This window comes from Antrostomus carolinensis, unplaced genomic scaffold (genome assembly GCF_000700745.2).
Source record: "Antrostomus carolinensis isolate BGI_N321 unplaced genomic scaffold, ASM70074v2 scaffold5873, whole genome shotgun sequence".
NCBI lineage: Eukaryota > Metazoa > Chordata > Aves > Caprimulgiformes > Caprimulgidae > Antrostomus > Antrostomus carolinensis.
Window position 1 is genome coordinate 75,878 of NW_010305750.1, and position 16,756 is coordinate 92,633.

At 41.1% G+C, this 16,756-nt stretch overlaps 1 protein-coding gene across 1 annotated transcript in view; it reads left to right on the plus strand.

Annotated features, from left to right (window-relative positions):
• Positions 1 to 16,756, plus strand: part of LOC104522541 (cytoplasmic dynein 1 intermediate chain 1) — a gene marked incomplete at both ends in the record, with an annotated part of 48,600 nt that overhangs the window by 24,767 nt on the left and 7,077 nt on the right. Inside the window, one exon of the mRNA XM_010164867.1 lies at positions 13,422 to 13,568. Within this exon, the coding sequence (XP_010163169.1) occupies positions 13,422 to 13,568 (147 nt within the window). The remainder of the gene's footprint in view (positions 1 to 13,421; positions 13,569 to 16,756) is intronic.

Here is a 16,756-nt window from a genome sequence, read left to right on the forward strand (position 1 = left end):
CCTCTGCCTTAGGTTTAAAATCAACATCACCCTTTGCTCCCATGGCTGGATGACTGACAAGTACTTCCCTGAAAAGAATTTTTGTATACAGGCAACACTGATTTAATGATGATTAACACTCCCTGCTTCCCACAAAGTGAAAGCAGAAGCACGTGCTGAGTGGCTGAGATACTGATATTATCCTTGGAAGACATTTCCCATGTGGGGCAGAGAGTCTCCTGGAAAGCAGCAAAAAGAGGAGTCTCTGTCAGCCCACTTAGAGACGGTACAGTAATTCTTACTGTACAAACACTACACTGCATAATGATATCATGTTTGCTGTCATTATAATGAGGATTATAAAAAGTGAGCCTTTGTTAGTAATAAGTGCCTGTATGAAGTAATTCATATTGTTTTGTGAAAATTTCATGATCCATTATATAACCATGATAACAGAATGCAAATGATAACAAATACCATAGATTTAAGTTTCACAAAGCAGATCTTTCTCATGAAATTTTATTAAAATGGGATTGTCTTTATCATGAAGAGTATCAGAGAAGAAAAGTTAAAGTACATTTCTTTTAGCATATGACAAGCAAATGTCCTACGTGCAAGGAGCAATATGCTTTTAAAAACTTGTCGTATTGGAAAGATCAGTGTTTTTATCTCTACAACAAAATGTGCCAGGGTACATTTGGATCTATGATTAATTCATTTGGATTGCTCCTATAACAACGTTTAGTATTTTTGTAGCTAAGACAAATATCAATTTCACTTCAGTTCCATATTGTTCATGAACTTGCCATGAATCACCAATCACTTAGTGTGGAGAAGAACATGCTTAGCATTTGCTATCTCGTGTTTACATCTGTAAATAAATAGATTAAGCTCAATTTGGACTAAGTTAATAATGTACAGGAGTTGTGCAGAATTGCTGTTTGCCATGAACTATCTGGGTAAATCCATTCTTCCTGTCACAATAGTGATGCATTATAAAATGTCCCATCACTAGTGAGAGTGGATGACCCAAGTGAGCTGTTTCAGAGCAAGATGTGGGCCTGTGTTACTCCAGGAGTCAGCAAGTGTCAGCTAGCATAACTATGCTGATTTATTGTAACTAAGACTTCGACTCTGAGACTGGAAAACCACTTGTCTCATTCCTTCCTCGCCTACAAGACTACTTGCAGAAAAAAAAATGCAGAAAACAAGCAGGAGAACCTTGCAGGTGAGGAAAGCGGGATGTGAAATTTCAGGAAACTAAGGTTTGTTTGGAGAAAGGAGGATTAAAAATTGGGTCTGTAATGGAAAGTGGTAATCTATTCCTGCATGGCCATAGGTGGTCCCTAATGCTCTATGTGTGCAAAGCCAGGCTACTCATACCAGAATTTGTACAGTAATTTGCTGTAGGAGACATGAACAGTGTAAAGGCAACTCGTGTTCCTGCCGTCATTCTTAAATACACACTTGCCTGGGGTATCTTCTGTGTTCCCACTAGATAGATATTTATCTGTGCCTCTCAGTCTCTCAATCCTCATATCTATGTGCAATGTTTAATTAATTTTCAATTATTTCCAATTATGTAGCGACACTACTTATAAATGATACATCAGTGAAAGTAATGGATTTGGGCAAATATAATAGCCTGTCAGTCTTCACTAGAAGCCACAATTAAATCAAAAAGATAAGAAAAAATTACCGTAATTATTTTGACAGTGAACTGATAGCAGTTTGCCCAAGTGACACAGACTACTGAGTACAAAATTCCAATTGCTTAGAAAGAAGTAAAATAAGATATACTGTTGTCTCTTTGCTCCCTAGCCTTAACCTGGAAAATCAAGGGACCTATCTCCAGGATCAGGCAGAGCTTCATTCAGTCAAAGACTTGTAGGGTCTTTGATAAGCAAAGAGGGGTCCGGTAAGTACAGATTAATTCAGCTGGGGACTCCTCAGTGCAAGAGAGACTTGGACATACTGGAGCAAGTCCAGCAAAAGGCCTCTGACATGGTTTAGGGATCAGATCATCTCTTATACAAGGAGAGGCCGAGAGCTGGGATTGCTTAGCCTGGAGAAGAGAAGGCTCCAGGGGGATCTTATCAGTATGTATAGACAAGAGGCAATGGGCACAAATGGAAATACAGGAAATTACATTTAAACATAAGAAAAAAACTCTTTTACTGTGAGGGTGACTGAGTACTGACACAGGTTGCCCAGAGAGGTCATGAGGTATCCATCCATGGAGATACTCAAAACCCAGCTACATGAACAGTCATGAACAATCTGCTCCAGCTGACCCTGCTTTGAGCAAGAGGTTGGACTAGACAATCTCTAGATGTGCCTTCCAGTCTTGGCAATTCACTGAGTCTGTCTCTGACATTTCATACTCCTTTTCCTTTCCCTGTCTCTGAGGTTATGCAGAAATCAGCTGGGCCTTGACTGTCTCTAATTCTACAGAGTCTTCCCGGGACCAGCTGAACATCAGGGTGTTCTTCCTTCCTCATTGAAAGGAAGTCACTGGCTCTCAGAAGTACTGAACCAAGAAATTGCCTGTTTAGGAAAGCACTTACTAATTTGCTTGGCTGTGAGCAAGTTTTCGAGTCATTGAAATCATGGGGAACTTAGAAGAATTACCTACAATTGAGTTCATGGACTTCTGAGAAAAGATGGACTTAAGTATATAGATAAGTTCTTTCCTCAGGTGGGGCTTTATACTGTTCTTGGTCTGATACGTTCAATCTTCTGACCATGCCTGGGTTCTCATGGCCTGTGCATTTATTGTGGAGGTTTGGTCTGAGCGCTACACTTGAGATTTATCTACAACTCCCTTATAAGCATCTGTGAGTACTATGCCTAACTTCACAGGCTGAGCTGTAGATAATTGTTCTTGCAACATCGGTACTGGCTTTTAATTCATCTGTGGCTTCACACAGTTTGATGGATCAAATGTGTGGTTTGGGGAACTGCTGCCATAGAAACCACCAAGCTACCACCACAGCTCAAGAACAACTGATGTTTCCATCCCTGTTCTCCAAGTCTGGAATTTTCTATCTCTGTGTGCTCTTTAAAGCCCAACTCTGATATTTCCAGAACTCACCAGCAAGTGATCATCTGGTTTGCTTTCTCTGTGAAGAGAAGAGTCCATGACACCAGGATGCCAGGCATGCCTAGTCCATACCTCAGTGTCTGGGGGATCTCTTCTGCTTTTGCATAGTGCTAGATGGGGACCACTCTGGACAGGGACTCGAGTCTTGCTCCTGAGGCCAGGTCATGGTTCCAGCAGAAAGCAAACTCTGCCTGGAGAAGAGGTGTGCAGCAACAAGAAGTTCAGGTCCTTAGATGAATGGCTGGGGCACTTTGTGAGCATGGGGCTGAGCTACCAAGACTATATCTGTGTTTTATATTAGATAATATCAGAGAATATGCAGAAGTAGTTCAGGAAAATTGACCAGACCTTCTGGATTTGTCCCTCCCAGTCAGGTTCCCCTGGCATTTGCTAGACAGAAGTGGCTTCACCTTCGTGGTTGCTTTTGCCTGGAGTTGCCTAACTGCATTGCTTAGAGGGGGCTTTGGTTTGTGTGATGTTTTGAGTATGTGCTTCTCCAGATCTATATTTCATTTTGCAGTGCTTAAAATACCTGCCCTCTCCCCGCCACCCCCCCAACCCCCAAAAAAAAGAAAGCCCTGTAGGAATGCAAAGAAATACCATAATTAATATATTGACCAAAACAGGCTAAACTGAACTTTTCCTCTTTTTTTTACTATGGACTCTAATCTTGTTATCTCTATTCTGCCATCCACATGCATGGATGATAATGCCTCGAGATGTAAACAGTGCTTTCATGCTATGCAGATGGATATGGCTTTTGAAAACTTGTCCTATACTAAATACTCTGCCTCTTTCAGGACCTTCTAGCACTGAATGCTGCAATCTCTGCCCTGCTTGCCAAAATGAGTGTTAAAGAGAAAGAAAAAGGATTAGGGCAGCATCGGTTTTCATGCTTTATTATATTATCAGCATGTACTTACTGTAGATTTAATATATACACAGTGGATCGTGCAGAGTATAGTTTTCAAGACAGTGCGTAGTATTAGGGGTATTTGCTACAGTAATTGCTGGTGTCTTTGTTAAACTGTCCCTAAAACACTGCAAAGACTGTGTCCTTAAGCATATTTCTTTAGAGTCTGTAGGGAATGGAGAATTAAACATTTCAGTGCAGCTGAAAAGTTGCATGTAAAATCTTTTGTTTCTCTTCAGTTATTGTCCCTTCATTAATTACTGCAAACAGTTCATTGTAACTTATCTTACTGATTTTCTGAGCCCAGATGAAACCCAAACACAGCTAAGCTAACATGCAGATTGCATTACCACTTCCATGGGACGGTGGTCACACTACAGCAAGATGGAGGTCATGGCTGAGGTTCTTTACTTGAGGCAATTATTTGTGGTAAGCAGCCTTTTAATATGAGAAGTCAAGTCCAATAAGCTCTTTTCTGACAAAAAAAAAAAAAAAAAAAAAAAAAAAAGAGGTGACAATTGCAACTTCACATAACTTACTGTTGAAAGGAAGACTGTGTACATTCTCCATAGCAAGCAGTGTGCAATCTGCAAATAGAAGAGTCTCATCTTGCCCTCAATTAGCAATTAAATACAGTTGGGAATTGATTGTTGCTAAATCTGAATTTTGGCTGCTGGCAGACCAAAACTGTTAGACATTAATTTATGTTCCAATGATGTTGAACTAGGTTTATACATGTGGTTAGGTGCCTAAAGGTGAAGAGAAAGGCAGGCAATGGGATTTGCCAATGCATTTTGCAGCACCTAAATACCTTTTTCTCACCAACCAGACAGTGGATGGACACCTTTGGTGTTTGAGATGCTTTCTAAAACAAGTCAAAATGACTAAATGTAAATGTGTGCAAAATGTTCAAGAGGTTTTATCACTAGAAAATTATTCAGGCTGCAAATCACCAAAGATTTTAACTTCTAAAATCTCTTGGAATTTCCCTCTTTATGAAAACAGCAACCACTAGTTAACAGAATCAAAAGTGTCAGTAGAAACACACCAGGCAACTTCTGTTTTGTCATGTCCCATGTAGGCGATGACTCATTTGTAAAGGATTTCTGGTAGTTGATAGGAACATTCTGCCACCAGCCCTATATTTTCAGAAAGCAAGTGAACACTCTTCAGTGTAAGAACTGCTTCTTACCTAATGACATTTCTGACTTGTGTGCCAAGTAATTTTTTTCATGTAATGTTATTATTTAGTCAGTCCTAGAGGCTTCAACAAGACTGAGATGCTTTTGAAAGAAATTTGTTACAAGCCCATTGTAACAAGGCAGTCTCTGTCCCAAAGAACTTGCAGCTGTAGTTAGGGATGGTGGGAGGCAGTGATGCCATTACCCATGCCCTGAGCTGGCTGTGTGAATAGAAGCTCTGGTCCAGAAGCTAATACTGTGCTGAAACTAGTGATCCCTTTTGCATGCAATCGGAGTGCCAGAGCACTGTGCTCAATCTGACACCTACCATCTGCTCCAAATTCTGGCCAGCCTGCAGTATGAGCAGGGACAGCAGAAGGTCTCTGTGCTCCATCACAGACACATGCCCTAAGGCTCCAGGTCTGCAAGGGTGGTGCAGACCCATGTGGTGGTTTGGGTGGATTCACCCTTTTGGCTTGCACCTTGCAGCCAAATGCAGCCTGCTCTATCACCCTCCCCCTCCCTCGCCCAGGGAGTAGGGGAGAGAATTGAAAGGAAAAGGGCAAGGAAACTCATTGGTTGAGATAAAAACTATTTACTAATTAAAATAAAATGATAATGATAACCACAGTGATAACAGAATATACAAATGAGTGATGCACAGTGCAATTGCTCACCACCTGCTGACCGATGCCCAGCCTGTCCCCAGCTATCGATCCTGGAACAGAGACAGTCCCAAAACTGAAACCCCTGAAGAGTGAGCCTGAGCGATTCCCAAGAGAATACCCCCGTCTTCCGGTCAACCCTGGTTAATATACTGACATGACGGGATATGATATGGAATATCCCATTGGCACATCCAAATGCCAGTTCTGGGCTTTGCTATTCACTACGCTTCTCCCTCCCAGTTCTAATGCAGCTGTGAACCAGCCAAACACGGTGGCCTTGAGCTCCAGCAGCAACTAATAACATTAGTACTTTATCAACATTCCTCTTATAACAAGTCTTACACTGAAACCAAAACACAGCTATTCTAATTACTAAAAAGAAAGTTAACTCTATCCTAGCAAAACCAGGAGAACCCGTCACTTCAGGCTTGTGAATAATTTCATCAGAACAATTGAGAGTGCCGTTGTGTAACTCTTAGAGTATCACGACCTAAATAAAACAAACAAAGGAAGTGCTTGCTTCTCCAACATGTGGGCAGGTGCAACACTAAGGATTTGACCCTGCAATTTGATAAGCAGCCAGGTCCTAAGCAGAGAAAAGAGATGGATTCGGGTACTTAGCATGTAAGCTGCTGGGTGGAAAGAAAACTTCATTTTGATGCGCTCTTGTTATGAATTTTCTCCTTGTTTCTCCATGCTTTAATTCTCTCATCCTCAGTCTAACAAACAAAGTAGGATATTCAGCAAAGACTGTATTCTTAGGCTTGCACCTATGTGTAGTAATTCAGGCTTACCAAATTGATCTGTTGCAGATAAAGCCAGGCTCCCTGTATTGCATTTGAGAAGTATCATGTTTATCTGCTTTTGCAATACAGCAAACAGTTTTACTGCTTTTCTGAGTCATCACATCACCACCAAATGAATAATATTAGCAAATGCACTTTCTAAAAGAGTTGAAGTGCAGATTCCCTTTTTGCAAAGCAACTTGTGGACTTTCCTCTGATTATTTTGTACTTGTAGTTACACAGGCTGAACCTGCAGTTACAGAGATGAAAGTAGAAAGCTTCAGCTTTCTGCAAGATGTGAAGCTGGGTGTTGCCTTTCTACAGACTTAGGCAGAGCTCTGATTCTGCTGCAATGCTCAGATGTCAGCACTGAGGTTAGATGTCAGTTACCTACCCTGTAAACTTGGCTAAGAGTGAGCTGCTTTTCCTGACATAGTCTTTTCCTTCTTTTTAAGGACTTAGTATTTTTTCAATAAAAATAAATTTAATTTGTGGCTACATTTCAGCTCCATTGGTTTGATGGTATAAGTGAAGCAATACCAGCTTTGGATTTAGAGCAGTCGTGTGGCTGAGTCTCTCTGTGCAGCTTTCATGTGGTCGGGTGAGACATTCTTAGAATCCTCAAACATTTTTGAAGATCCTAAACTGGAGACATTCACAATTCTTCCCTCCCTTTCTACCATTAATCCTTCATGTTTTAACAAGCACTGAAGTTAATACAGCCTACACTCTTTAAACACTGGGCCCCCCTCCCTCCTTTCTTTCTCTTGAATAAAGCAATCTGTTCTTTCCAGTCCATACTCTTGTAAATCAAAGGGGTAGATGTCGACACACACCATAACCAAGTATAAACTTCCTTTTTTTAATTAAACAGGATTCTGACATTTGGTTTGAAGAAGCGTTTGTTTGGTTTTATTTATTTTTTTAAATACATGAAGGATGTCAACTGCTTTTATTTTATTTTTAGTAGAAGATAAATTTTATATGGTACCACACATAGTCTCTAGCACAAAATATTTCAGATCCTATTTCTTAGTTGAATAGGAAGAGAGCTGAGGGGAGCAATACAGAAGTCTTTGCATTTAAAGCTTTTAGAATTAGGACTTGACCTCTTTGGTAAAGGTTTTCATATACATAAATCATGTTTTAGGTATCTTTTCAAATCTAATTGGGAAAAACAGTTGTAATTGTGTAATTCTCTGCTGTTTGCTTATTACTATTGATTATACATAGGTGTTTATGTGAAACATGGAAATATCCAGATTCATAATGGCTGATACTAAAAATAAGCAAAACTTTTGGAAGGAACATAGTCTCTGTTTCCATGTACAGATCCAGGTATCTCAGTAGCCAGGGCAAAGTCACCTTAGAATTGCCTCTTTCAAGGTATCTCATACCTTCTTTTGTGGTGCAAAAAGGATGAAATAGGGCACTAAACCAGACAAACCAGTGTTCAGATCTGATCCCGCTACTTTCCATGCTGATTCTCAGTCCTTGTCCTGTCAGGAAAAAAGGGCTTTATTTAGTAATTCAGTTGCTATTTTGTTTCCAGATTATGACTTTAATCCACCTTTGCAGTTGAGGTGTATTTTCTCTGTTTCTGTTCTGGGGCCACATGTAAGTGTGTGTAGCAATGCAAGCACGAGGAGATGGTCTCCTGATTGCCTGGCCAGAAAAAAAGTAGGGCAGCTCTCAGAGGGACTGGGAGTGCTTGGACTCTTTAAATGCTGTTCTTGATGAGTAGGAGTGGGAGAAAAAGGTTATGAGTAAATTGTACATATACTTTTGGCCTTTGTCTTTATTTATTCCTCAGGGGGGCAGGCATAGGTGATGAGAGGTCCAGTCCCTATTCTTCAGTTCCTATGAGTAAAGGACTATGACTTTGGCACCTTTTCATGGTTCTAGCTAAGCAACAGTACCACAGCTTTGTCCGTCTGCTCTCAGTCCCTCTAAGCCAATTCCCTCAAGCATGGAAAAGGATCTGCCTCTTCATCTCAGCTGCAGTTAATTTATTGCCTGCTGTTGTCTGTGTTAGACTGACCTATAGTAGCATGCCACAGGCTGTAGTGCTTTTCACATATGTTTGCTCAGCTAGAAAATCTACCCAGGAGTTTCCTGAGTGCCTGCTGCAATACAACCTGGTATTTTTGAGTCTAGAAATGCCTGTGAACTCCTCAGATCTCTTCTTCCCACTGACGAAGTATTGTTTTGAGATCCATCTGGTGTCAAGTGTAGGCATATGGCACCAGTATGGCAGCGCTGCCTACGGGGGTGGTTTCCTGCAGAAGAGGTCTCGCTGAATGCAGTAGTCGTTGCCTATTTAAAGTCATTATTATTTAGCACCCAGGACTCTGTGAACTTGTTCAACTGGTGGCTGGGCAGAACGCCATCCGAATCTACAGGCATGAGCTGAGTCTCTGGAGCCTTACACACATCAGATGTGGATACTGAGGTCAGGCTTCTCAGTAAGGAGAATCTAAATGACTGTCTGTCCCGAGCATATGTATCTGTGGCTGAAGGGATATGCCATCACTAATCCAAATCTGGGCCAGATTAAGCTTCTAAAATAAAAACCAGCTCTGCCAGCCACTTGAAGAGGGCTTGGGGCCTGTTTGAGTTGAGCTCATCAGTGGGGAGGAAGGCAGGGAGGAGGCAGAGGTGGCTGCGCAGTCACCACTCCCTTACCCGTAGCACTTCTCTCCCTGCGGTTGGGCCAACCTGACAGCTGCCAAAATGGGGCTGGGTGTGCTGCCTTCATCCTTCCGACTGCAGGCTTCTCCAAGGGCTGGGCAGCACTTAGTTTCTGAGACCAGCCCTCTCTTTGCCATGACAAGAGCACAGATATTTCATGCTTTGTTTCCTAATGACTTTTTCAGTGCGGTTCTTGTGACAGCAGGAGCAGAAGCTTTAGCATTTGGGCAGCGGGATCACCCATTTGCCAGACAAAAATCTCAGGTTTACCAGCCTGGGCCTGGCTCTCCCTTTTTCCTGGGCAGTGCTCCCACCTGGGGCTAATTCAGACTCACTCATCCAGCCCTTGGAGAGCTGCTCACCCCCCGCAGTCAGGCAGAGTATGCAGAGGGGTCAGGCAGTAGCACCAGTGTGGTGGTGCCCCACCAGAAAGCCATCACCAAGATACAGTAGAAAAATCTGGGTGGAAGATCACAAAGCCAGAAGTACCAGAAATAGTCTAGCAGGGTTGCTGAGGAAGGTAAGGAGAGACAGAGAAAGTTAAATCCAGTAGACTGTATTTGCATAGAAGGAAAAAACACAAAAGCATTAAGCTAAAGTGAATAATGATTCACTGCACAGAGCAATTCAGAGAAATTAAGGTAACCAAGCCCTGGGGTTTGCCTGGCTCTTGTGGGTCCCAACAATTTGCAGACACAGAGGCTCTGCAGCACCCGTAAAGCTGGGAACCTCCTGTTCTAAATGCCACTTTTAGACTGTGGATGCTAAACTCTGTGTGGAATTGCCTTCAGACATGATCCCTCTTACATTTCTTTATGCACTGTTGCCATTTCCTATGAAATGCTATATACTGCTTCTCTCCTCTGCAATGGGTAACTACAGCATATAAAATAATAATCTAAAATAAAATAACCTATAGCATATAAAATATGCCTAAGGGAAAAACTAGAAAGCTTTACCGTTATTATTGGAAAGTGCCGTGAGATTTCCCCAGAAAGGTGTGGTAGAAGTGCAAAGAGTGCAAAAGCACTGTTATTTTAAAACCTGACCATGTGCTGGTTCCTCCCTCTTTGAAGTCAGTAGCAAAACTCTGTTTTAGAGGAGCAAGACTGCTTGAATCGGCAAATAAGAGGCAGCCTGGAGGCAGAAGAGGCTTACAGGGAATGGCTTCTGCTACTCTCCTTGAACACAGAGCTGTTGAGACAGACTGGAGACCTGTCAGCCACTCTCTCCCATTAAGGCTGAGAAATGAATGCTGCTTTTAAAGTTGTTAAATGAATGGGCTGGATCTTACAGCCCTTATTCATCGGAGTACTGCCATTAACTTTAAGAAAATAATCACTATATTAAGTGCTATGGAGTGGAGTCCTTAAATTGTTAAATTCTAATATTTGACAGAAGTTTTTCCTTGGCAGAAAAATAATACTGACATATTTAAAAGGATGTGAACATTTCATCAGTTGAAGAATGCAAGTTACTTCGGAGCGATATGTAAAACTAGAAGCAGCAGAGAGGTCTTAAGTCCGTGTCATGTCTGTAGGTTATTTTTGAACTTGATGAAAAACACACTTTAGCAGTTTATATCCTGACCGTTCAGCTGTATTCTGGGATACTGAATTCAAAACCATGCTAACCATGAAAACGCAACATTTAAAAATACACTGTCCACTTGGCTTCTTCTCCCTGCTTCAGAGTCTCCCAAGTTTGTTTCGGACAAACTGAGGACTTTGTTGTGGAATGACTGTTTGAATTGGGGTTTCTTAAAATACATGTGGAGCCTTGTAGCTGCTGTGGGGTGTACACAGTGGTGGAGCTGTACTATTTTAAAATCATCTGGCGATTTCACTTCATGTAAGAATATCTGTCAGCTTAGTTATAAGGAATGAGAGGGGTTGATTAAAACAAGTCACGAAGCCATTAAACAAAGAGATAAAATGTAGAACATGTGCTGTAGGGCCGTTTTAATTATAATGTATGAGGGATCTGTGGAAACCGGATGGCAGCTGCATTGTAGCTGAGTTTTAAGCCCCCCTTAGCAGTACCAAAGTCCTCTTACTCAGAGGTGGGTTTTCTCATCTGTAAAGCTAATAGGTCCTTTAGGAATGGTATTTGGAGACTACATTTTGTTGCTATGAACGACCATAGTGTAATTACTATGCTCAAGCACTTAGATAGATATGGACTAAAATAGGCAATTATATATACTAATCATCTAGTCATTAGATACTAGACTGTATAACATCAGAGAAACATATGCAAAATCTTTAGTCAAGAGGGGAAGGGATCAGAGATGTCAAGTGAACAGCCGTGAGAATCCAGAGAGAATGGGGAAGAAAAAAGGTAGTGGCAGCTTATTTCATTACCTTAGCGATCTTACTAGGTAAAAAAAAAATTATTTAATATGCTGCTGTATGCTGCCTACTAAATTAATTTAGCATATAATCTGGCTTTAAGCAATAGATATCAGTCACATGAATTCAGTAAAAACTATTTAAACTTCACATTTTGCTGTATTCTTATTAACCTAGTTTTAGACATCACAATTTAGCATAATTAATTCTAGTCCTATCAGAAGCGGTTTTAAATCTCTGGTGTAAGAGTTCAAACCAGTCTCTAGCCACTAGAAATCTGGATGAGGGGTAGTAAGGAAAGAAGACAACACATCTGCCCATGTCAAAGTTTTTACAACTGCCAGAGACAGGGTCATCAGGGAGTAGACACTGGGTCTTGTTCAGCTTGGCAGCTCGTATGTTCCCAATTCAACTAAGTTTACTTCAATGTCTGCAATGCTTTTTATGCAACTGAAATACGGTAATTTAGTTAACCCTTTGTCACTGAGTCAAATCGGTTCACACATAGGAACATCACCGCTTCAAAATATCCAGTCATTAAACTATAACAAAGATTTATTACCAAAACTCATTGGAAACAGCCAGAAAATGAATTTTTAAGAATGCAACAACTAACGGTGAATTTAACTTTCTGACTGTAATTGCCACAGCAGTTCAAGACTTGCTCTGTGGCTTGTAAGCATCACTAAAACTGCCCATGAAAAAATGACATTTGCTTCTGTTTGCAAACTGTCTATATTAGCATGTGAATTCTCAGGCAATTATATGAAAGCTGGAACTTTTGCTTTCCAATTTGCATAAAGCAAAGGCATAACATCCAGGACCAATTATATAAAAATGGGAAATTATTCCTTCTAAAAAAGATGGAGGACTTGAAGGAGTTACAGCTTGTTGCTCTTGGTAGTACCTTGTTGGCATATGAGTTGGCATATGGCCACTGTGCCCCTGAGGACTTCAGATGTAGTATGTTATTTGAAAGAAACTGGAAAGCATTAATTGGGATAGGTACCCATCTCCTTATTGGCTTGTGGGGCACTCTACCAGATAGCCAAGGTAACTATTACAGCAGTCTGACTCTTCAGCATCCCCATCTAAAGAAAATGTAAAAGGCAACTCAGCTGTCATTAAAATGAGGAAACACTCTGTTCAAACAGTATAGGGAAAGCGTGATTCTCTCTGCTATTAGAAGAGGACCTCTCTGTAGCAGAGCAATCAGTCTCTCATCCAACAATGAGACACGGCTTGTCAGCTGATGCTCTCAAGGCAGCTCACCTTGAAGTGAACTTTGGAGGTCTTCTCACAAACTCACCTCAAATCGTTTGAGAGTTAAAAGCTAGAGGAGCAATAGGGGAAGAGCTCTCCCTGATGGAAAATCACAGGCCAGGATGCCAATTTCTGTTGGGTTGGCATCTGGTTACTTGCAGTTCTCACTTTTGGAAACAAAATTAAGCACTTTCCCATCACTGTCATGGAGAGGTTATTTCAGGTTTTTAGTATCATTGCTAAGACTCATTCTATGGTGCATATTTTCCCTAGGACTAATGGAACTACACATTTTAGGGTCAAAATTAGCTCTTTGCATGTGTCCTATCAGCTTTAGCACAATTACTGGTGTGCAAGGAATATGAATAGAGCTCATATAGTGATTTCTAAAATAAAAAATGCTAATTACAATATGCTTCCTTAAGGAGAGAATTGAAGATGACTGACAATGTAACCCCTGTCTTCTTCTCTATCTGTTTTACTCCAGTCCTCTGTGATGTCTGTCTGTTTTGCCCGCTTTCACCCAAACCTGGTCGTTGGCGGAACATACTCTGGCCAAATTGTCTTGTGGGATAATCGCAGTCACAGACGCACTCCAGTTCAGAGAACTCCCTTATCTGCTGCTGCTCACACGGTAAGGATAAAAATTACCTCCTCCTTTCCTTAGAGAAAATGATCAGCAGGGAAGTGGAGCTGCCTAGTTTTGTCTACAGTGCTGGTTGCCACACAGATGAAGACCTAAGTGTGGCCTTTGAAGGGAAAGAAATAAATGAGAGATGTACAATAGCCTCCTGTAAGTGCTTAAACATCACACTTCATACATTTAAGTCAGGAGATTATCCTCCTTTCCAAGAAAGAGGGCAGGATCAATTACCACACTTGAGAGAGGCACCTTTGTGCCAGCACAGTGGCACTGTTACTCTTGCTCTCCATTGCCTGTAAAGAGAGCCAGGTCACTACAGGGATTGTGTGTCTGTCAGTCCAGCATGGCAGGCAATTTGAATCATTTATTGTTGTCTTGTTGTACATGAGTTTCTCTTTTGAACCAAATTAGGCACCTACGGTGGTCTCAATTGAGTCCTCTAAGTAGACACTTGGTGCTCTTGAAGACAGTGGGGCAATTTGCTTCTGTTTTCTAATAGAGCTTACATAAATGACTGTCGTGGTCTCCTGCTCAAGACAAGGCCCTAGTGCAGAGCTTGCACAGTGAGACCGAGTTTGTTTCAGTAGAATGATGTGGACCAGCATTTTGCTGGCACACACAGATACCCACAGATATAGTGATGATGGTGATGGTGGCACAGGGCTCTGGAGGTATCTGGGAGTTATACAGGCAGAGCAGTAGCACAAAATGCCTGAGAAGGAAGAGAGTTTCTCTGTGATACAAAGATTATGTCTGTGGTAGAAGACTCTCTTACATTGTGAAGTACTCATACTGTGCTAGAGGAAGAAACCAGCCTGGATTGCCTGCTAAAGTGTCCTCATGCTGCTGTGGTACTGACCTCCAGTCCATCCTGCACTATGTTGTGCATTCTTGACCTCTCCTCTTCCAGAGTTCGGGCTCAGACAGCCTCTTCACAAGAGCTAGAAGGTGTACTCTGTGGAGAGTAAACATACCTTGAGTAGGCTTGAGACCATTCTGGAGTAGGAAGCAGAAAAGAAAATACAGGCTGAAAGGAGGAGAAAAATGTAATAGTATGATATAAGAATGCAGAAAAATGCAGATTTCCTGAAACATAAGGCACTGAACTACAAAAAGCACTCTAAGAGATAAGATAATAATCTTGTTCTAGCAGAGCAAAGGATCAGATGAAGTGGTAGGTTTTTTGCACCTCCAGCTTTTACATTTCTGTGATTCTTATCTTTGGAATTTGCAGATCAAGGTTGAGCTTTTAGTTGAGTGTGACAAAGTAATCCCTGGAGTTAAAAAGACAATTCTAGAAGCCATGCCATGTGGTTCAATGCAAAAGATTCATCATGGGGCCAGAATTATGATGACAAGTCTCTTACATTAAAAAATTACAGGTGGGCACAGACACGCTTAGTGGGCCAGGCAGTACAAATAGTGCTCCTTAGCTTTCCACTATCATGAATGTTGATGTAATAATCTAATGATCTGTGCCATGGGTTGCAACTTCAACACTGCTTTTCATTTCCCTAATGTTTTTGCTCATTTTGTCACCAGTAATGTTGTTCAATCTGCGTGAAAAGAAACAGTCTCTCCTGGAAGTGCAATTTAGAGATGTAGCAGACCAGAAAACTAGTGGCAAGAAGCTAACTATCACTGAAAATTGTACAACTGGGACTCAAAATCTAGTGGAAAAGAAAAGATTAATGGGAAGTAATTTGTTTACACTCAAAAAATGTTTAAAACAAAATTGTACCTCCTGGAATTATATATTAAACTAGTTTTATTATTGCAATAGAACAATATGTGATGTTTTGCTTTTGACAAATATAAATAAACGACTTTCAGTTGTGGATGGGCACTTTATGTCCTGTCACAGATTGGTTTTTACATAGTCTAACATGAGGAAGCATGATGTCTTTAAGGAGTGATCAGATTTTACAATAAAAGAGTGCTTACTTTATGTTCATATATAGAAATCACTTACATAAACTATAAATGAAGTCTTGGCTGCAAAAGGCTGGCCTGAATCCTAGCTGCCAAGAAAAAAAAAAAAAAGGATTAAATTAAGACAACTCTAGTGTAGCAATGTTACTTTATGTACTGCTAGATACGTGAGTTGAATAGTCATTTTTCAAATTTGAACTTATGCCACATGTGAAAAAAGGATTTTTCTCTTTTCTTTCTCTCACTTTGTTTATTTGAAAGAGAGTGTGTTTTTATCACTGATTTAAACCTTCCAGAAGTTTAGTATCACTGATTGCTGTCTGGATTCACCAGGAAAGAGAATTCTACCCGCAGCTTACTCACTAATTTCCTTTCACACCCACCACACATCTGCACTTGGGACAACAGGAAATTTTAATTAAGACAAAACCCTTTTGCATGATGATTTCATTTCCAAAATAAATAAAAGCAAGCTGGCAGCGACCCTTTGAAATGAAGGAGCCTGTTTAGACTTTCTGTTACGTACAGTTGGTTGTCTTTTTCATCCATTTTCCTTATATCTTTTCATTTCTGCTGTGAGTTTTATTGTGCATGAAATTGATGGCTGGTAGTGCTGATTAAAGCCAGACCTGGCACACTGAGGTGCTGCTGAAAAGAAATTGCTTGCTCTCTCCCTCCCCCCCCTAAATATTCTAGGTACTCCATTGCTTGCTTTAGCTTCCTCCCACCCACTCTATCCCTGTCTGTTTGGACCATTGGAGGTCAATTACCCAGGAAAAAAATAGGTCTATGCTTGCTTCATACATCAGTATGTGCTAATCATGTTTAGCATTGGGGTTATTGGCTCACCACTAAGCAGCAAGGAGGTCCATCATACAAGGGTAATTGTGTGAGACATGTGAGGGACAGATTTGGGTCCATTTGATGATCTGGGAGAAACCAGGTGCCTGACAATCTTGAGAAAGAGAAAAATCCACATTAGAATGGACCGTGTGACTTACTGGTGTGTACAGGTGGCCTCCCACCACAAGGTACCATGTCAGCAGCCATTGCCGAGTCTCTCTTTGCTGTGTGCACACGCACACTGTGTATTCAGATGCTGCCCTTTTTGCACTTAGAGAGGGGGCATTTACTGGGCCCGCTCAGGTATCGAACCTGAGAGGTAGCCAGTGCTCTGAAGATTTCTGCCTTTCCCTGCTGACTGGGTAGGTGACCTGCAGCTGGATCTTCAAGTAGTCTAAAATAAG